Source organism: Capra hircus, chromosome 13 (assembly GCF_001704415.2).
Source record: "Capra hircus breed San Clemente chromosome 13, ASM170441v1, whole genome shotgun sequence".
Lineage (NCBI taxonomy): Eukaryota > Metazoa > Chordata > Mammalia > Artiodactyla > Bovidae > Capra > Capra hircus.
The window spans coordinates 3,682,748-3,705,702 of NC_030820.1; the positions used below are offsets into that span (position 1 = coordinate 3,682,748).

The 22,955-nt window shown below is 42.8% G+C and overlaps 1 protein-coding gene across 1 annotated transcript in view; it reads left to right on the forward strand.

The window, feature by feature from the left end:
* Positions 1–22,955, forward strand: part of SLX4IP (SLX4 interacting protein) — a 209,997-nt gene that overhangs the window by 168,221 nt on the left and 18,821 nt on the right. The window contains 2 exon segments of the mRNA XM_018056923.1: positions 14,449–14,526; positions 18,038–18,126. Of these exon segments, the coding sequence (XP_017912412.1) occupies positions 14,449–14,526; positions 18,038–18,126 (167 nt within the window).

The following is a 22,955-nucleotide window of genomic DNA, read 5'->3' on the forward strand; positions in this document are numbered from 1 at the left end:
CATGTATGGATGTGAGAGTTGGACTATAAAGAAAGCTGAGTGCAGAAGAATTGATGCTTTTGAACTGTGGTATTGGAAAAGGCTCTTGAGAGTCCCTTGGATTGCAAGGAGATCCAACCAGTCCATCCTAAAGGAGATCGGTCCTGAGTGTTCATTGGTAGGACTGATGTTGAAGCTGAAACTCCAATACTTTGGCCACCTGATGCGAAGAGCTGACTCATTTGAAAAGACTCTGATGCTGGGAAAGATTGAGGGCAGGAGGAGAAGGGGACAACAGAGGATGAGATGGTTGGATGGCAAAATCAACTCGATGGACATGGGTTTGGGTGGACTCCGGCAGTTGGTGATGGACAGGGAGGCCTGTTCATGGGGTCGCAAAGAGTCGGACACAACTGAGCAACTAAACTATACTGAACTGAACTATAGTAAACATAAGCAAAACAAAGTTTAAAAGACCGCATTATATATTCTTCTAAACTTTGCCTGTAGCATCCATAGTTGGTTCCTTTTCTAACCAGAGCCTCTATGAGATCTGATTTAGCATCTTAATTAAGATCATAAGTCATTATATATCTATCGCTTTAATTTTTACATATCAAAATGATGTACATTTTGTGTGAACTCTAAGGACTTATGGAAGATTAAAAAAAAAAGGAAAAGCAGGTGGTGAGGTTTTTGGGTTTTTTTCCATATGAAAAACTTGATCAGCGGGCAGTTAAGAAAGAGAAAAGAAAACAAAGAAGGCATGAGAGGTGTTCTTTGAAATCTTCCAGAGGTGCGATAATAATTGAGCTGATATGCATTGGCTTCTCATAAATTGTCTTGGTAGTCTGGGCATTGAGTGCCTTAGAAATTAGTTTTCTCTCCATGCCTCTTCACTGTTGCTATAGTATTCTTGCTAAAGGCCTATTTGTTTGTGTTTAAGGAACCAGGGCAGTTTCTCTCTTATATTCACTTACAGAACTTGGGTTTTGTTTTTGTCTTCCAAGAACTTTGTAAAGTACCACCATTACTCTAGCAAGCCTCTTGCTACTAATTTCATTATAACAGACCAGTAAATCAGCAAAATAAGATTTAGAGCAGTGACTTCCAACCCTAAACTGTGCATCAGAATCCCCTGGAGCTTTCTAAAAGCAATCCAGTTCTCTGGCACCTCCCCAGCTCTACATAGATTATCAGATATGAGGGTTGCAGGAATCCTATGCATGTGTCAAAGACCCTAGCTTTGGAGATTCAGATTCCCCAAGTGATTTAGATATGGGCAGGGAGCTCATGCTTGGGAGTTGGAAAAACTTGAGACCCATAGATGGTTGCTTGAACTTCACAGTGGTTTATTTAATAACTAGAAGAGACAGTAGGATTGATGAGAAATGTTGGACATATTTGGTGTTTTTATCCATGGCTGGATGAGTGCATCAAAAATGGCAAAAAGACCTAGCGCCTTGTAAATGAGTTACAAATCCCAAATGACTGACAATCCTGAGAGGAACGCTCGTTGCAGACATAGGCTGAGTAGCGGATAGAGAACAGAAAACAGCCTACTTCCACCCGGAGGAGAAAGCAGTGACCGCCTGTGTGAAGGCCGGAACCACAGTGAGGGCCTCAGTGACTGAGAGGCGGGCCTGCTGAGAAGGCCAGCAGAGCCTGGGCAGCGAAACGGGATGCGTGATGCGCTGCCTTCACTTCTGCAGTTTCCCCTGGAGCGCCTCATCTTTGCAGAGTGCCTAGAATAGACGCTGTCCTTTTGTGCCCTCTTTATCAGCCTCATTCATCCTTCTGCTGTGGAGTTACCTGAGAAGTGCTCTCAGCCACCTCTTGTTTGTCAGCTCCTAGTGTTTCGGTGTTTGCCTGCCTTTGCTAATGCGTTTGATCTTGAAACTCTTTTCCCTTACCTTCTAAGACCTCTCTGCCCTGGTTGCCCCTCTCCTGTCCAGCCATGTCTCCTTGTCCTCTTCACGTCTCTTTTGACGTGCTCCACGGTGGACATTTTTGCCCTTTGGCTAGAGTTGACTCAGCATCTGTCTCCGGTCTTGACGTCCCTCTGAAGTCCATGCCTCATTTCTGTGTGCTTCCCAGACAGCTGTGTTCACTGTCTGAAGCTTGGGTCATGGTCTTACTGATCTCCACCACCACCAGCCCCCAACCCGTTCCCTTACAGGCCTCCACTCACCCCATCAACAAAGCCGGGACCCCCCCTGCCCTCGTTGGTTGTCGACCACCAAACCTGTTTCTGCTTCCGTCCCTGAAATGTCCCTTAAACATGTCCCTTTCTCGTTAGTCCTGTGACGACCCACGATCCTCATCTCGCCCCGCTTGGCTTGTGAGAACTTCTACCAGTTTCTGCCGCTCTGTGCCATCATGGAAATACAGGCCCATGTGCTACATATTCTGACTTTTCAAGCAGAGCTAGAAGTCCATATTTTCATGTAAACTTTCTGAATCCTTAAAATGCTTGTAACTGATTTAGAAACTTTGATAACACCATGTGCACCTTCGTAGGCCACTAGTTTGTAATGTTTTACTTAAACATAAGGTAAAAATATCATAAGAAAATGATAATGTAAGTGATTTTGTTGTCTTTTTGGCATGAGAAAAAGCTTTATATCAGAATTTCAAAACAAGACATGTATTTGACTAAATAAAATTGGAAAATACTTTGGCCAAATAAAAATACTATAAACAATTAAAATATAAGTGATACTATGGGAAGAAAAAATTTTCAGTTAAGGGTCAATGTAGTTCTTATAAAATTATGCTTATAAATCAGTGTAAAAGATAACTTCAGAAAAGCTCTGTTCCCTAATAAAAATAAACGGAGGACATGTACAAATACAAATGAATCTGAAATAAAGCTTGTCCTTACTTGCAGTCAAAGAAATAGAGATTAAAAAGCCGTGAGCAGTGGTGAAGCCACGTGCACCTGTTCTGTATTTGAAGGTCCAGTATTGGTGCAAATGTGGGGAAATGGACATGATGGTATACTCCTGGTAGGAATTTGAATTGGGCTTCCCTGGTGGCTTAGATAGTAAAGAATCCACCTGCCATACGGGAGACCTGGATTCGATCCCTGGGTTTGAAAGATCCCTGAAGAAGGAAATGGCAACCCACTGTGGTATTCTTGCCTGGAGAAGTCCATAGACAAAGAAGCATGGTGGGCTACAGTCCATGGGGTCACAAAGAGTGAGGCATGACTGAGTGACTAGCACTTTCACACTTACTTTCACTTTCACACTTTTCTGGAATGGAATGTGGCAATTTCCCATTAGTCAAAATTTTAGCAGGATTCTGGAAACTAAGAAAAGAGAAAACAAATTTATCATTAAAAAAAAAAAATCAAAGTTCCAGCAAACAGTGAAAAAGACACTAGGAGGCAAGAACTGAAGTAGAAAAGACTAACAGCTTTCTAAAAGCAGTGAAGAATATGTTCATATGTTCTCTGGTTTAAGAAATCTCAGCATCCCAGCAGGATAAATTTTTCAAAAGATCCTAGATATATTGTAGTAAATTCCAAAACACCCAAGACTTAAAGTGTTAGTCAGTGTTAGACAGGCTTCTCTGTCCCTGGAATTCTCCAGGCAAAACAAAAACTGGAATGGGTAGGGGAATCTTCTCAATCCAGTGACTGAATCCGGGTCTCTCGCATTGCAGGCAGATTCTTCACTGTCTGAGCCACCAGGGAAACCCCTGATGCCCCAAAGTGGGGCCAAAAAAAGAATAAATAGAAAACCTTAACAACCCCTGTTAAAGAATTTAGACCACTATTTCAGAAATACCAGATCTGAACATTTTACCAGGGAATTCCCTCAAAATTTAAGAAATAGATAATTCCAGTTTTGTATAATAGAATATTAGCTAACATTTCCAACTAATTTTAGCATAACTTGACACTAAAACCAGATAAGGACAATACAAGAGAGGAAATTTTCAAGTCAGTCTCACTCAAACAATAAAAATAGAAATCCTAAACTAAATGTTAGCAACCTAAATTTGACGATGTGAAAGAAGAATCATCACATGATGCCAAGTTGGTTCATAATTAGAAAGCCTATTAGTATTTACAACATTAATATGTTATAGGAGAACAATGCATATGGTAACTAGATTGAAAAAAACTAGCTATCATTCATGATAAAAATTCTTGGAAAGATTAGGATCATGTCTACAAAAGTCTATAGCAAATGTTGTTCTCAGTGGTAAAACATTAAAAGCAGTCCTTTTATAACTGTGAGGACCACAAAGGTGGTTACTACAATATTCAACAATTACTGGAGGTTCCAGCCCAAACAATAAGACAGGGAAAATAAAACAGGTGAAATATTGGAAATAAAGAACAAAATTTTAGGGGGTAAATGTATACATAGAAAAGTCTAAAGGAAATATACAGACTAATTGTTAGAATTAAGATTTAATATGTTTTTCAGCTGTAGGTCCCCATATAGAAATCACTTTATTATAGCAGACAGTTGGAAAATGTAATTTTTAGGAGCTGGTATATATAGCGGTAGCAATAAAAAAATAGGAAGTTCCTCATAATAAACTTAATAAAGTATGCAATAAATTTATGTAGAAAATTTTTAAACTTTATCAAAAGACATTTTAAAAATCCTTAAAAATAACTGGGAGACTTACCATGTTAAATGCATATGAAATCTCATTATCATAAAGATCTTATATTCCCCAAATTAATCTATAGATTGAAGGCCTTTCTAACCACAGCTCCCAACAGAGTTTTTTTCATGAAGTTTGACAAGCTAATACTAAAAGCTGTATGACAGTATGAAGGACCAAGAGTAGTAACTCCAAGTAACTTTATGAAGAGCGGAAACTGTGTTGAGGATCAGGAGAGGAACTTGCACGACTGGATATTGCGATTTATAAATAAAGCTCAGGTAATTAACAGTGTGCACCGACTCTTACTCAGTGGAATAAAGTAACTCAGAAAGACCAGTTTATATATGACAGAGCTGGCATTTCAGATCATTGGGGACCTTCTATTAGACTGTTCAATAGAGAATTGGGGAAATAGAGACTGTTCAGTAGAGAACTGGGGAAAGAAAAAAAGTGGATTCCTAATGGACACCATACACAAAGTCAATGTACATAACTTTGAGACTTGTTAAAAAATCAGATTATAAAGCAGCATTTCTAACCTGTCTCCATTTGTGTAAAAAGAGAGAAGAATATGTGTGTGATTATATATCTTGAGAAAAGATCTGGAGGATATTGAAGTTAAGGTGACTGTCTCTGGGTGGTTGGATTTTTGCTGATTTAACCATCTCTTTATGCCTCTTTTTTGTTTCTGTTTAGTTTTGATTTTGTTTTTTAATACATTAAGTGTATATTACTTTTAATTAGTTTTTTTTTTTCATTTTTAATTTTCCCCATATTTTGTATCTATTTTATTTTCAGTCTTCTTTGAGATTATCTTTTCAAATTCTTCTCGGCAACTTCCAAACTGCCTCCTCCTTTCACACACAGAAATAACATTTTCATTGTGATTTTGATTGAAATTGTCTGGTGCATAATAGTCAGTACATGTTTGTGAAATAAATAAATATAGGGACAATTCACATCTTAACACTGGTTAAGCCTTCCAACCAAGAATATGATATGCTACTCAAATCTTTTCAAGTCCTTTTTTTCCTAAATGTGAGCTTTTCTGTTTTTTAAAAATACAGATCTCACACCTTCATGCAATTATTGTTTTCTAATATGGTATAATCTTTTCGTTTTCCCCCACATTTGAGTTAGACCGTTAACTGTGTAGCTTTACCATCAGGACTTAGAAGTGTCAGAAAGATGATTAAATGTAGATAAACACATCCTGTGTAGTGAGGTCAAGGACCTGAGTTTATTTAGCTTAGAGTAAATGACTGCATTGAAACTGAATACCTGTCTCCAAGCACGTGATAGTGGCCAGCTTTCCTTCAACTCTGCTGAAGACAAGACACAGGGAAATGAACTTCAGCTAGAGTGTGAGTGACTCAGATTAAAGATTGCAAACTGACAGTGTGACGCCAAAGCAGCCCTCGGGAACATTTTCTTTGGACTGTAGAGTATATTTTAAAATTTGAATTCATTGCTAATTTGAAATTTGGCAGGTCTCACATGAAAATTTAGATTTCCAGCTTTTCTGGCAAGGCTTAAAATCTAGTATCCTGTGCCAGATTTTCAGTGGCAACTGATGGCTGGAATTCGGAAGCGACTGCCCCTCTTTAAACCAGCTGTGTGCTTTCTCCAGTTCTCCATGTCAGAACCCAGCCCTTCCTGTTATCTGCCTTGCCCCTTAAGCATTTTAGTCTGCAACTTCAGCTCCAGTGATAAAGGAAGAACTGAGTTGCCCACACACAGGCATGGCATTTTTCATTTTCAGGATTGTTTTTAAACTGCGGTTTAAATATGGTCTGACTACTAAGCAAGAAGTGGACCAGGCGACTTCTCAAAGATCTTTCCTGTCCTGTGAGTCTGTGATCCTGTTGGAAGAGTGCCATGGTTCAAGAACTCAATGCATATGGTTGTTGAAGCTCCCGTGCGCCCACTGCAAGACACGGAGCCCACAGAGCTCCTGGTTCAGCTGGTATTTCCTCACGTCGGGCACAGGAAGTTTGACAGATTTTGCAGAGGACCTGTTTCAAGAGCCAAGAGTTCAAACAACTAGCTGCTTCATTCAGAAGACTTGTTAAAAGTCTGTTTCTTTTGTACATAGTTATATAAATGTGAGTGAAGGACTTTGTTGATACCTTTGAGTTTTATAAATATCCAGCATCGCATCACTCCCATCATGACTGTGGGGAACCATTGTTTTGAATATCGTTTCATCTGTGCTTGAATATTATCTAAGCACAGTTTTCATATTTAATGGTAAGGGTATATATACTCTTATAAACAAAAAAGTAGGAAAGCAGTATGGGAAAAAAATCTGAAGTGATAATGTGTCAGTCTGTGGAAAATTCTTAAAGAGATGGGAATACCAGACCACTTGACCTGCCTCTTGAGAAATCCATATGCAGGTCAGGAAACAACATTTAGAACTGAACATGGAACAACAAATGGGTTCCAAATAGGAAAAGGGGTACGTCAAAGCTGTTTATTGTCACCCTGCTTATTTAACTTATATGCAGAGTGCATCATGAGAAATGCTGGGCTGGAGGAAGCACAAGCTGGAATCAAGATTACCGGGAGAAATATCAATAATTTCAGATACGCAGATGACACCACCCTTGTGGCAGAAAGCAAAGAAGAACCAAAGAGCCTCTTGATGAAAGTGAAAGAGGAGAGTGAAAAAGTTGGCTTAAAACTCAACTTTCAAAAAACTAAGATCATGGCATCTGGTCCCATCACTTCATGGCAAATAGATGGGGAAACAATGGAAACAGTGAGAGACTTAATTTTTGGCAGCTCCAAAATCACTGCAGATGGTGACTGCAGCCATGAAATTAAAAGATGCTTGCTCCTTGGAAGAAAAGCTGTGACCAACCTGAATAGCATATTAAAAAGCAGAGACATTACCAACAAAGGTCCATCTAGTCAAAGCTATGGTTTTTCCAGTAGTCATGTATGGATGCAAGAGTTGGACCATAAAGAAAGCTGAGCACAGAAGAATCAATGCTTTTGAACTGTGGTGCTGGAGAAGACTCTTGAGTCCCTTGGACTGCAGGGAGATCCAACCAGTCCACCCTAAAGGAAATCAGTCCTGGGTGTTTACTGGAAGGACTAATGCTGAAGCTGAAACTCCAATACTTTGGCCTCCTGAGGGGAAGAACCAACTCATTTGAAAAACCCTGATGCCGGGAAAGACTGAAGGCAAGAGGAGAAGGGGATGACAGAGGATGAGATGGTTGGATGGCATCACCAACTCGATGGACATGAGTTTGAGCAAGCTTGGAGAGCTGGTCTTGGACAGGGAAGCCTGGCGTGCTGCAGTCCATGGGGTCACAAAGAGTCGGACACGACTGAGTAACTGAACTGAACGGAACTGAATTGATGGGTCTTGTAAATAATAATAGCATGTGGCCAGTGGTATTACATAGAGTCTGTCAGGTTATGGGTAGTGAGGCAACAGGTAGAAAATTTGTTTTGTTTTCTTCCTGACTAAATTTGGCCACAAGTAATTATTTTGCTCACAAGTTTTTTTTTTTTTAATGGATCTAACCAGTTTGCCCTTTTGTTCTGGCATCAAATAGACGTAGCTTTACTGTGACTCAGAGTCCAGCACTGTCCTTATTTAAAGGCATGAAATGTTATCTCAAGGGAAATTTTTTGGAGTCTCTAAATGTCTTGGGTAATAAGTGAAATTTTTAACTCAGGACCAAATATTCCATTTACCCACCCAAATTGTTTCCCAGTTGTGGTCTTAGACTAGGCTCCTGTGTGTATTCTTAAACTTATGAAGGACTCTTGATTTTGGTTCCCACAGAACAATTTCTTTCTGCATCCACACCCACATCAGCAGTGATGAAGGTCACAGTGAGACCCACAAAATGTTTCAGAGGGCTCCATAAAGTCTTTTCCCAAGGCCCCGCGTCATACTTAGTTTGTCATTTAAGTTCTAACAGATGGGATCAAACTCATGACTTTTCTAGCCTTGACCATCTGATGAGGACAGGTATCGCTTTCCAAATAGGCACAGTTCCCGAAGTCATGACTTACGACATCGTTTCTCCGGAACGAAATAGCTTTAAAAAAGATGCAGTCTCCATCTTTTAAGTATGTTCTGTGTTCGTGGAGTAGTCCAGCACCAAGATAGTGTCCGTACTTAATAGGTAGCAGCCCCTTCCTTCATGCTGTCCTATTAAATCTTACTCAAGTCTTCACCTGGTGAATGAGCCCTGACTCAGGACCTCAGCCTGGAAACAGTCGCAAGTCTGAACTGGCTCACAGGAGGGAGCTGCTGCTAGTTCAGCCAGGAGGCATCTGATTGCCACCAAGTGCCCTTTCTTATAGCAAAGGTAGACCAATATGAGACCCACTGTCCCACCTGCTTAGGTAAGTTTACCTTAGCTGAAAGTTGAAGTATTTATAAATTTAAGGTTTGGTTTCTTTGAAATCAACCTTAGGACTAAATCGTCAAATGATCTCTGTCCTAGACTTCAAATTGTGATCACAGCTTTAGTTTAAATTTAAAATTTCCTGCAACAGCTAAGTGAGTGAGCGAAGTCACTCAGTTGTGTCCGACTCTTTGCGACCCCATAGACTGTAGCCTACCAGGCTCCTAAAGAAGCCATCGAAATTAATAAGTGGCTGGCATTCTAAAACAGTGGATAAAAGGGAGAGAGAGATTATTCTAGGTGAAAGAGACAAAACCAGATGCAGTGCCTGACCTTCGGTTGGATTCTAATTCAGGAGGAGTATCAGTGATTTGGGGGACAGTTTGTGAATTTCATTGTGGACTATTTAAGCAGGAATGTCATGTCAGTTACGATTATGGGATTTTGTGATGTAGGAGAATGTCACTGTCTAGGAGTCTGTATTACATATTGTGGAGTTATCCGTCATGGTGTCTATTCTGAAATGGTATATAGCAAGTATGTATGTGAAATATGGTGCCGTATTAACCATTCTTGAGTCTAGAAGGTGGGCTTTGGTTGTTCCTGGCACTGTTTCTCCACTTTTCTGGGTGTTTGAAATTTTTCCTGCTTGTGAGTAATGATTCAAAGGAAGCGGTTGTCCCAGGGAGAGAAGTGCTGTGGGCCACAGTAGGTCTTGCTGAGGGCTTCCTGTGGTTTGAGAGAAGGCTTTGCTGGAGGGGATTCACCGAGTGGTGGGTGGAGGGTACTGTGAGTGGTGCTTTCCTGCCCAGGCCCCAGGCTAGCCGTCCAGGGGCTCAGCAGGTGAGCCCAAGGCGGTTTCCCAGGCTCCTGTGAATTGTTTTCCTAATCACAGTGGGAAAGGGCTTCCCACCACAAGCTGGACCACAGCTTCCCCTTGGCAGTCTTGTGGAAGCTCAGGTCACATTAGCCAGGAATCCCCTGGAAAACAAGCGAAGCTGGATGGCTTTACAGTAAAAACTCCATGTTGGAGATTTGCTCTTAGCATCTTGGGACTATGAAATATTAATATAATGACCCAAATCAATGACCACTCCCTTCAAAAGTACTATTACTCATTGGAGCACAGTACTACTTAAGACTAGCCTGCTGCCTCGCTAAGTCAGGGTGGAACTTGTTCAACTCATATTTGATTATTTTTGTTTGTTTTTTCCTTTCTATTTCATAAAGTCTCTAAATTTCTAATAAAGCCATTTGAAGCAGTTTATTTTAGACAGAAAGCGAAATGAAATAGTAGCAGAACTCTGTCCTTAAAGCAGAGACCGCCCTTTCTTTATCTCTCAAATATGACCCCATCTCCTTTTCTCGGATACTCGATGTTCTTTGGAGAAGAGCAGAAGGAAGGCAACAGGTTGTCATCGAGAACGTCACTGGGGGTTGGGAGGTTGTCTGTTGGAAGGCGGTGGGGAGTCCAGCAGCTCCTTATAAAGTATGGAGCTTGGGAGGCGCAGGGGTGGGAGACTTCGGGGGCTGCCTGGGAGGCGATGGTCTCTGGCTGGGACTGGACGTCTCATGCATTAAGCAGTGTGGTGTGTGTCTGTTAGTCTGTCGGTCGTGTCTGGCTCTTTGTGACCCCGTACACTAAGGCCCGCCAGGCCTCTCTGTCTTTGGAATTCTCCAGACAAGAATACTAAATCGGGTTGCCGTTCCCTTCTCCAGGGTATCTTCCCAGCCCAGGGATTGAACCTGGGTCTCCTGCATTGCAGGCAGATTCTTTACTGTCTGAGCTACCATGGTAAACCAATTATTTCTTGAAATAGACCTACCTGAAGACTACTGGTGGAAAGATGCATCCACAACAAAGCAGTTCTCTCTCTAATCCCAGTCTCTATTTGTAGCTAAAGATAGATTTTTTTCAGGCTAAGGAGGACCACAGAAGCTCTCAAGAAAATAGGCCTCCTTAATTGTGATTTATAAGTACCTCTAGATTTTGGAATACCATTGCCAAGTAATTTTCAGATGAAAAGGTTATCACTTTATGGTTTCCATTTTGTTTCTTCCTCCCAGCCCTGACCCCAGTTCTGGGCTTTTAGAGCATCAGTATTGCAAGCCTGGAGCTGGTGCCTGAGAAGGGGAAGCAGAGGGTCCCCTGGATTCTTTGCCAAGCTGCCATTTAGCTTTTGAGCATAGTGGAGCTTTGCTTGAGCCCCAGATTAGTACACAGTCTCAGAGGCCTGCTCAACTCTGTGAAATTGATGTCATTAAAGAGCAAAGATAATGCAGTCTTTATCACTGCCTGTTATCTGTGGATAAATGAAATACAGCTCCCTAAATATGTCAGTTCAGTGTATTTCAACAGCTGTGAGTTTCTTTACTTACATATCAGAGTTAGGTTGCTGTAAGAACAGACACAAACACTTTTTGTGTTTTCTTTCTCTTCTGCTTTCTCTTTAAACAGTAAGGTTTCCCGCAGCCAGTATAATTGGAACTAAGCAAGTACAAATCTCTTTTATGTGGTAAATAAACTTACCATTTCTCTCATAGGTGTGTTCAGCAGGGTTTTCCACTAAAACCATAAGAAGACAGCAGTTTAGGAAGGATTCCCTTTAAGACAATCCTGTCCTGGGGGCGGTGAGGGGAGTGGGACAGAGGAGGAAAGATTTCAGTAAACTCTACTCTCCTAGTAATGTCGGTAGTAAAACAGTCAGAGTTTGACGTATGCTGCTTTATTTTCCTAGAGGGGAAGGTGGTATATTGAGACAGCTGACCAAGCAGGATTTAGTTATCACTCAAGTGGTATCTCCAGATACCAGGCTTCCTGAACTCATACTGGAACTTTCCTAGTCAACTTCAGATTCAGCCCCTTCCTCCCAATAACACTTTATTCCTGGAGATTTTGTACAGCAAAAAGAGTTTTGAGAATTGGAGCATGTTCTCTGACCCCTAATCACGTGAAACTTTAAGCGTTAAAGTGTGATCCGCAGCAAAGGCAGAGTACTTTGATAACGCATTTTTGTTGTTGTTCAGTCCTTTGCAAAACTCACATAATAAATCATTACTTTGAAAATCACTTCTCTTTGTGTGTTTCTATGCCCCTGACTGTTAAGTCTCCTACCATCCCCCTCCCCCAGCTGCAAGACAAATAAACAGATGTGGATGTCACTTCCACTCTCACGGTGACCTAAGGGCCGAAGTATTTGTTTTAAAGCACTCAGAATAATGCCAGTGGTGTGCATATTTCGTTTGACATTTTAAGCAGAAGAAAGCCACATGACCAAAATGCGATCCACTGCAAGCGTGCTAGGAAACAACACATTTCACCCCGTAAACCTGGAGATCATCCTGTCGTAGATGTCACTGTCGTGGTGAAATCCCATGGCTAAAGCAATTGTGCTGTCAGAGCTTGTATGGGAGATCAGGTCTGTGGTCGCTGATGTTCTGGATCTTTCTACAAGGGTGACAGAAGGATGCTTGGATGTAAAGCTGGAAACTTCTTTAATTGTATTCTTTATATAGGAATTATTTCAAAACAATGGTTGTATTGGTCTCTGGAGAGTCCAGTGGACCTGGAGACCACCTCTTTTAACTCCTGGACCTTCCAGTTTTATGACTAAAACCCTGACTCTGAGGATAAGTGATTTGCTGAAGCTGTTTGGGGACCTGGGAACCCTCACCGTTCTTCGGTGGGCCTTTCCTTTCTGATTCTTCCACCAGGTTCCTGACTGTGTTAACCAGACATTTTTGCTTGATCATTTCAGGAGGCTCATTGACAGAGTGCTTTATACTCTTAACAGGGCAGGAAGGGAGGAAAGAAGGGAGGGATGGAGAGAGGAGGGAACTATGCTCGTATTTCCCGTGACTACGGGAGTTTCGTTGCTGCAGAATTTGATGATAGTAAGAGGAATGGTAATATCTCCACTGTTACAGATGGTGCAGTGCACTCCTTCAGACCAGGTTTCTTTCGCTTAACTTTATGTTTGTGAGATTTAGTCCTGATATGGTCTCTAGCTGAAGTTCATTTACTTTTAGGGGCAGAGTAGGATTTGCACTGTGTGACTGTTACCTCCCCCACACCCCACTTTGTTTTCAAAGAAAAATTCTACTTTTGATGGATATTTGCATCAGTTCTGGTTTGGGCCTTCTGTGAAAAGTGCTCTTCATGCACCCAGTGTTTATGCTTGAGTTCAGCTTTAGATGCTGAAAGCAGCTGTCAGTGCATGAGAATTCCTGTTAGCCCACATTCTTGCCAACAGTTGGTGTTCATGGCCTTTTCCAGTTTGGCCGTTCTGGTGGATGGAGAGTTTTTTCTGCCTCTTTTTTTGGAGGGAGGCAGGGGGACTTATGTCATATTTCGTTTCATCACATCCTATATAAAGACTTTACTTGAATTAGAATAACTTACAGGCAAAACACACTCCTCTTCAAATAGTTTAAACTCTTCATTATGTGAGCTGATAAGCAGCGAGCATCAGAAAGTGGCCAATGATACAACCACTCGGCCTGAATTAAGCATCCTACCTGAGGGCCTGATTGTTAGGCCTGTTTGGTCCGACCTCCTCAGTTAGGCCATTTTCCAGATAGAGTAACTGAGCCGCTTCAGGGATTGGAGGCCGTTCCAGGTGCCGTGGCCAGGCCTCCTAGGAGTTACTCTTCCCCTGGAAGAGGCCCCTACAGGTCCTCCTACTCTGACTCACTAGGCAATCGCTGAGTGCTCACTGGGCGGCAGGCACTGGGCTGGGCCTGTGGGGTTCCTTCTCAGAGATATGTGTTTAGTTTGATGCTGACCTTGTTCACTTTACCGCGTTTTCATTCTACTTTATTGCAGCATAGTTGATTTTCACTGTTGTGTTGGTTTCAGGTGTACAGCAGAGTCATTCAGTTATGCGTGTATATCTGCATTCTTTTTCATATTCTTTTACATTATGGTTTATCAGAGGATACTGAGTGTAGTTCTCTGTGCTGTACAGTAGGTCCTTGTGGATTATCTTTTTATATGTGCTGCTGCTGCTGCTAAGTCGCTTCAGTTGTGTCCGACTCTGTGCGACCCCATAGACGGCAGCCTGCCAGGCTCCCCTGTCCCTGGGATTCTCCAGGCAAGAACGCTGGAGTGGGTTGCCATTTCCTTCTCCAATGCATGAGAGTGAAAAATGAAAGTGAAGTCGCTCAGTCCTGTCCGACTCTTAGCGACCCCATGGACTGCAGCCCACCAGGCTCTCCATCCATGGGATTCTCCAGGCAAGAGTACTGGAGTGGGGTGCCATTGCCTTCTCCCTTTTTATATGTAGTAGTGTGTACATGTTAATCCCAAGCTCCTAATAGATCCCCCTTCACGTTTCCCCTTTGGTAACCATAGGTTTGTTTTCAAAATCTGTGAATCTGTTTCTGTTCATAAGTAAGTTCATTTGTATCATTTTTAAAGTTCGATCTCACACATGAGTGATGTATGATACTCACTTTTCAGGTTACGGCTTTCACATCACAGCCTATTTCCTCAAAAGAGGAGTACGTCTCCGCTGCCTGAGGGGCTCGCCACGGACAGGTGAGAAGCCAGTTTCTCGGGTCATTCTGCACAATGAGTGTGTCCCTAGAGAAGGAATGAAAATTGAGGAATGGCGATTCCTAGTGGCCGCATAGCCTTCATGAAACTGAAGGACTGATTAAGAGCGTTTGCAAGCGCTTGAGATTATTTTTTTCCATCTTGCTCTGTTCACTGCCTGCCTCAGCCCAGTGAGTGGGGCCACGCTCCGCCTTCCTTTCCTGCTGCCTCTCGGCACTTGATCATCCAAAGTCACTTCAGGCAGTTAGACCACTGTCTGTGCACACTGAGGCCCTGGAGTGCAGAGCGAGCGTGAGCATGAGAACGGTGCATTCCCGGCCCTGAGCCGCCAGGGCCTCTCCGTAGGTGTGTGGTGGGGCCCTCTGCCCCCACGACTCCCCGAGTCAAGATGTTCACTGAGGAGATGAGGTCAAGTGTGTCCAGCCAACAACAACAGAGTCAGATGCTAACAACTGCTCTCCAAGTCCATCTGAGCTTTGGAAAGAAAATTTAACTCAGCTTCCTTTGTTGATTTTAGTAAATAAGATATGAAACAGGGGCATTAAAAATGAACTGTGCAGCAACTATACTCCAGTAAAAACTTAGGAAAAAATAAAAGCAGTAGTACTTCCAAGTAAAATACAGTATTCTAAACAAAGCAACAACAACAAAAAATGAACTGTATAAAGGTTTGGTCTTGGAGTCTGTGCAATTATCTGCACTTTCTTAACTTTAAGTGTCACTTGACTATATTACTGTCACGGTGGGGCCGTCCACTCTATTCAATCCTCTTAGTAAAATAAATCAGTTAACTTTGTATCTGTTAAAATACAGCCTAGCTACCCTTCATGGTAGGGACTGCCATTGCCTAAATTTTTATTTAAATGTTCATGCAAATCTCAATTACAACCTAAGCAGAGTGAAGGGCTTTCTGTTGATAAAATACCTAGCACCAATTTGTTTAAAATCTGCTATTGTAGCATTCTTATTTTTCCGAGGAACCATTTGATAGAACTGATAATTTTGAATTCTAGTTCTTTTTAAAAAAAATACTTTATTTATTTAGCTGTGCCGGGCCTTAGTTGTGGCATGTGGGATCTAGTTTCCTGACCAGGGATTGAACCTGGGCCCCCTGCTTTGGGAGGGTTAGGGAAGTCTCTTGAATTCTGATTCTGATTCACTGATGAGCTACTGTATTTCAAGATTGTCCTGTTGGGAGAGGGAGTACAAATAATGAATTCTGTGGCTCCATTTCCCTTTCCAGAAAGTCGGAAACAAGACTGGTTATCTCTTATCTCAATGAGATGTTCTAAGAATTAGTGAGTAAATATTAACTGCTTTGTTAACTTTGTTTTTCTGCCTTTTCAGAGTCCCGTCTATAGTTACCTAGCCAGATAAAGCATCCATATAGTGAAAGTGAAAGTCACTCAGTCGTGTCCAACTCTTTGCGACCCCATGGACTATACAGTCCATGGAATTCTCCAGGCCAGAATACTGGAGTGGGTAACCTTTTCCTTCTCCAGGGGATCTTCCCAACCCAGGGATGGAAGCCAGGTCTCCAGCATTGCAGGCAGATTCTTTGCCAGCTGAGCCCCAAGGGAAGCCCAAAGCATCCATGTGGGGTCAGAGGTTAAACACACCCAAGCCCCCTGCAATGGGGGTTTCTGCCCAAGGACCAGAAGGGAGAAACAGAACAGCATGTCAGGCCCTGGTTGCAGAGCCTGAGCCGCTGCACGTCTCGTGGTGAGCAGTGAAGCACCAGGGCTGGGTTCTGAGCAGGGTAAGCGGAGCTGTTGTGGAAACTGCTAACCCACTTGCCCCAGGTAGAATGAATTGGAGGAGAGAAGGCAACCCCCAAGGAGAAAGCAGGTGAGGAGAGAGTGGATCCCAGAACCTCATTTTGGTATAATGTAGCCTCTCCAAGTGGTTGAGGCACTGACTGCAGGAGTCATGTGTCTGCGTTACTGACACTTTGACGCCTGCTCTCTGTCACTGTCTCAGGGCCTCCCACTGTCATTTCTTGTGGGCAGTGTGCATTGTACGTAAAAGGCTTCACTTTCATGACTCAGAATAATCAAAAGTGGTCACATCTAAAAGGAAGGCTTTCCCTTTTAGAAAAAATTAGCTTTATTTCCGTTGTAAATACGATACATGTGTATTATACAAATACTGAGGCAGTTGTTTAGTCACTGAGTCATGTCTGACTCTTCTGCGACCCCATGGACTGTAGTCTGCCAGGCTCCTCTGTGCATGGGATTTCCCAGGCAAGAATACTGGAGTGTGTTGCCATTTCCTTCTCCAGTTCAGCCAGTACAACCAAGTAAAAAACAGGGGAAGAGAAGACCCTCCCACTCCCCGTCCTCCACCCCAGAATATTCACTGTTAACATGGGCTAAATGTCACTCCAGACATCACCCCAGAGGTCAGTGGGGGCTGTGTGGATGAATGGAGAGATGGACAGACAGATGGAGAAGGAGGCACATTTACTATTCAATCATCCTTTCATTGAATGTTGAGGAGTCTGGTTCTGTGATTCATTTAACCTTCCCCACCCGGAAGTCAGTGGTTTTGCTTTAAGAAATTGTAATCATAGGTCACTGCGACTGTGGTATAGTTGGACCAGCTTTCCTATTGCACATCTTTTAAAATTTATTGTATTGTTTCTGGCTGCGCTGGGTCTTTGCTGTGCGCAGTCTTTCTCTAGCTGGGCGAGGGGAGCTGCTCCGTAGCCGCAGTGTGCCAGGCTCCTCATCGCAGCGGCTGCTTTTGTTGCAGGGCACAGGCTCAGGGCAGGCTTCAGGAGTCCAGGCTCATGGACTCCTGAGCACGGGCTCAGTAGTTGCAGTGCACACACTGAGTTGCCACGCCACATGTGCAGTCTTCCTGGACCAGGCTTTGAACCCACATCTTCTGCAATGGCAGGCAGATTCGTGACCACGAGACCCCCAGGGACGCTCTCCTGTTGCACATTTACCCATTTCCGTAAGAATGATCGTTAATTCCTAATCTCCGACACTGCTCTTCTCATAGCCTGGTTCAGACTGGGAATTTGCCTTGCAGCCTAGGGAACCTCTCCAAAGCCAGGTGACTGAAGAGGGGAGAGGGAAACTAGCAAGAACACTGACAAGGTGTGTTTTCAGATTTCTTCCCTCTTCCAGTGTATGTCTGAACACTCAGCAGTAAATGTTGATCCTGTCTCCCAAATGTGAGTCTGAACAGAAAATAGCAAACTGACCCAGGAGGAAAGCTGTGATGGCCCTGGGCGCCTGGGGATTTCTAGGGATACCGTGGTCCAGGGGCTCAGGTGGATCCATCCGCAGCCTCCTCCTCTGCCCCTGGAGCTTTGTGCTTGCCCTGCACTGCCGATGGCAAACCCTGGAAGGAGGGGAGGGAAGAAGACACGTGTCTGATACATACATGCTTATTGTTGTAAGGCAGAATTCTTGGACCAAGCATTTCTGTGTTCAAAGTCTTTTGACACCTCGAGTGATGTGATTTCTTTCCTTTTGTACAGAACTCCAAGTGTTTCCCGACAGGTTTGTGGTCTGCGTAAGTCAGCTTGCGTTCAGTCGTGATCTTTTGGCAAGTCAGAGTGAAGATTTGGTATGTATGAAAAGCTCTATAAGTAAATCTGCTTGAATGAAAAGTTACTGTAATAAATAGAAGAACTGTTGAGCCCTCAGTGCATGTTTTAAGGGACCAAAAATGTCCTATCTATTTTGCGTGATAATATTGATTAATTGATGTGCTCTTTTTTTTCCTGAACACTTCTTGAGAATTTAGCGTGATCAGTAGTATAGCAACATAAAATGAGAAAGCACATACTACAAAAACCATGAAAATGCTTCTGATAGTATTCAAATGAAACATAAAGCATTCTTTAAATGAAGTGAGGCAAAATCCACATGTTTCCACTGGAAGCTTTCATTGGGGTCAGTGGCTTTTGAATTTTATTCCATGGTGAATCACTGACATTTTCATGAAAACCAGTACTTTACCCCAGTATGCTCTTTCTTAACTGATAGAATTTGTTTTCTCTCTCTTTTCTTGGGCTCAATTTTGAGCTCCGTCAGTCTTATTTCTGTTTCAGTGGAGCTCTTTATGCAGACAAACAGATTCTGAAAATTCACTCCTAATGTTATAGCTTACAGCCTTGTCTTTTAAAGTTAGCATATACATTTGAGAGTCGCGGGGGGGTGTGTGGGGGGGGTGTGCTTGTGTCTTGCTGCAGTCATAGCCCAATCTGTTTGAGCTTACCTCTGTACCAATTTTTGTTTTTCATATTTTTGGACTTGGACTTGTGACTTGAAACTTTAACAAAAAGGAAAAAGTGTCTAGCAGATCTTAAACCTAGACATGATATATGTCATGATTATTATGCTTCTAAAATAATTTGTGGGGATATTAGATTACTCCTTATGTTTGTTATCTTTTAATCCATTTGAAATTTGGCCCTCATGGTCCAAAACCAGCTTCTTATCTCATCTTAAATAAATACATAAGAAAAGTGTTTTAGAGACTAGAAGGCTGAACAGAGACCAAAGAAGAGTCTTCTGAGGATTCGTATTTAAATTTAGATACCTTTGTCCAGAACAGGTGAGCCCTTCAGAAAATCCAGTGAGACACTTTTTCCATCTAGCAGCTAAACTCTTAAGTATACCTATTAAGTGCAATAAATGAAGCACGTCTAGTGACAAGTGTTAAAAGTTTATTTCAGAAGCATTTCTAGAATGTTGAATTATCTTAGTAAATTAACAAATACTAAAGTAATAATGCTGCTGCCAAACAACTGTAATGTAATATAGCTTAACTGATTCTCAGACCAATGAAAACATTGATTTGTGGTTCGAGAAGACAATTAATTGTACCACAAAGTATTACTGTTTGCAGATAGAATACAGAAAAAATTAGATCTTGTATGATATGTAATATTAATACTTAATATTTTTAATTATTAAGGATGAGTTACAACATCTCCATACAAATGAAATATCGTCCTCCTTAGGGGTACTGGTATTTGTACAGATGTAAGCTTTCTATAGCTGCTGTCATATAAATCTTATAATCTGGAGGACTTCCTAAACGTGAAGAATTTTCATTATGAAAAGTTGACTGGTCTGAGCCTTTTGCACGAGCCAGTTCTGTTTTATCTTCGAAATGGTCTGATATCCAGGAATAACACTGGGAGTTCACCAAGTCAGCTTATGAGAAAAGTGCCATTTCCATCTTGAGGCTCTTTCACTGTTTTGCGTGCTTCCCTTTAGCTGTGGTCAGCCTTGAGCTGCCCTTGTCCCCACCTCTGACCATCCTTCACATGCACGCTTCCCTCGGTCAGCTAACGCCTGGCCCTAAGGGGGCGGCTTCAATCCCTGGCACCTCGGAGCCCCACTCTGTGTGGCCAGCCCACCTGTGCAGCCCCTCCTCATGGGCCTGTCCCCCACTTCCTTGAGAGCCTGCTCCAGGAATAATAGCACACCCAGGTCAAGCAGGGGGGCCCTGGCACCCACAAATGCCCCGTCCAGCCAAGACCCCAGTCCTTCCGTCACAGGCGCCTCCGAGTCAATCCTCGCTGACGCTTGGCCTCTGCAGAGCCCTCCCGTCCCGACTACATGAGGATCAAGGAACATTGTTCCCTGCCAGGACGGCCTCCTGCCGGGAGTAGCCCGTGAGGTCTGGCCCTCTGACTAGCCCTTGAACTTCCTTATGTCCCTTAAAGCTTCAGATCATTTTATCCGTTCACACGGACACTAGCCCCGGGGCAGGATCCATCTCATTTCTCTCAGTAGTTACTCTCCAGGAACTGGGGGAGGCCTGGGAGCGGGCTTCCTGAGCGGCGTATTGGAGACGTCTTTGGGAAGAACGTCAATCATTTGTCTGGAAACTGGTGGCTTCGCTCCCTCTTCCGCAGCCTCCCTCTTTCCCAGCCGCAGAAGTGGCGGGGGAGAGTGGGCACCGGGCAGAGCCTGGCCGCCTTACTCGTGCTGTGGCCCCAAGTAGAGGTTGCCTCCTCCTTCCCCTTTCCACTTTTCCAATCGGATCTTCAGTGTTGAAGTGACAACCACTGGGAAACCCAGGAACATCTATTCAGAGCTGCTCCGCCTGGATGCAGGGCAGCCCAAGAAAGCAGCCGTGCCAGACAAAGGAGTGCCCAGGGAGCGCCCCCTCTTCAGGGGCAGAGCAAGTGCAGCCACGCCGCTGCAGGCACTGGGAAGGTCTGTCTCCCGCCCTGCACGAGGGCCCCATGCGGGGAGGCGCTCCGTGTTGCAAGAGCTCTGTCCCCCAGTGCCCACGTGCCAGGGATGTGGGAATCCTGCTGTGTACTTTGGGAAGAAAGGGCATGATTACGGGATGAGTCACTGTATTTTTCTTACTATAGTTTCTCATAAGAAATCTCAGAGCCCTGATAGTCTCAGTTTTGGATCTATTGCTAGAAGTGGGTCCTTTTGCAGTTTTTACCTTTAGTTTCAGAGTTTTATTTTTCCCCCACCTTCTTTTCCTTAAAAATATGAACAGCAGGAAGCTCAGCATGTCCCGTTCCGGCAGTGCTGTCTTGCGTATTTACAAACCCCAGTCCCTGTGTCAAGACTGCTTTCTCTGATGCAAAGCCTGGGAACCTTTGGGAAAGTCAAAATTAGTTCTCATTTTTATTATTCCTTTATTAAGGGAAATAACCAATAATAACTGAAGCCATAATTTTACTTTCCAAAGTAGTAAGTTTATTGTGTAAATAATCGCAGACCCATCTGGATCTGGAACATTTCAGAGTCAGCACAAAGCTGCTGTCTCACAGAGCGCTGGTTACAGCCACTCCTAGTCTCTCGTGGCCCTTCCCATCTGTTCTTACCATCACGTCCTACCATAATTTGCTGAGTGCTGACTCTGTGCCAGGAACTCTGGCAGGCACTGGGGAAACAAAGAAAAAGAAAAAAATCATTCTTGCCCTCAAGGAGCTTCCAGTCTGGCAGATCAAGGGCTGTGAAGGTGACCTGGCGACCCAAAAATTTTAATTTAGAGAGAGCCTCCCTTTTTTTTAAGGCGTATCCATTCTGTACCTTAATGGTTCATTTGGCCCCTCTCTACAATTCAGAAGGAAAGTTCAAAAGATTTATTTTCTTTTAAACCTAAGCTGTAAAAACCTGTGATTCCTTGGGAAATTTAAAAATGGTGTTTAGTACTAGTGCTTCATAAAAGTGGATGTGGGCGCTAAGATGTTTGGACTGTCTTCCTCACCTTCCTTTGAGCTGTGACCAAGCTATGAAAGCATCTGTCAAGAGTCTTCAGAAAGCACTGCCCTGCACCAGAGCGTCCTCTCAGTGGAAGGGTTGCTGTCATGCCCAACAGGAGACAATAGTTAAGCACTAAACTGAGCATTTCTTTTTAAGTTGAACTATCGTTCAACCTTAGAGAACACTCCTTCTAGTTTATGAGTATAAAATTGAAGTGAAAATGAGTCTAAAGAAGCAATAAACTGCCCTTGCCTGGGTTATTTTTAGCCTGGCTGTCCTATTTCTCAGTTGTGAGTAACTGAACCTCAGTGGGCCTTAGCCCTCCTCTCAGTCAAGGGAGAGAGTATCAGAGTATATAAAAAATCCTTTCTCACACTGTTTCTACCAGACAAAGTGGATGAAAACACAGCTAAATAAAAATCACAAAATAATTTTACACAAAAAAGCACTTGACTTGTAGCTTTAAAAATTGAGATTGGAAAAAAAACTCAAGGGAGGATTATATTTTAATCTTAGGAAAGATAAATAGAAATTAAAAGGAAACATTTTAGTCCTGAATTTTTTGTTGTTGGTGTTCAATCGCTAAGTCATGTCCAACTCTTTGTGACCCCATAGACTGCAGCATGCCAAGCTTCCCTGTCCTTCACTATCTCCTGGAATTTGCTCAAACTCATGTCCATCGAACATTTTAGTCCTGAATTTTTTGTTGTTGGTGTTCAATCGCTAAGTCATGTCCAACTCTTTGTGACCCCATAGACTGCAGCGTGCCAGGCTTCCCTGTCCTTCACTATCTCCTGGAATTTGCTCAAACTCATGTCCATCGAGTCAGTGATGCCATCCAACTGTCTCATCCTCTGTCGTCCCCTTCTGCCTTCACTCTTTCCCAGCATCAGGGTCTTTTCCAATGAATCAACTTTTCGCATCAGGTGGCCAAAGTATTGGAGCTTCAGCTTCAGCATCAGTCCTCCCAAATAAATGTTCAGGATTGATTTCCTTTAGGACTGACTGGTTTGATCTCCTTATAGAAGAAATAAAAAGAATTTGTGTACTAACTTCATAACCAAACAACAGAATTATTTAACTTTCATGAGCAAACTTCAATATAAGGTTAAAACAGATCATTCAAGAAAAGAACTCTTGTTTTAATACCAAAAAAATTAAGTAAGTAGTGGATGATTTTCCTAGGTTTTTCTTACTCTATCATAG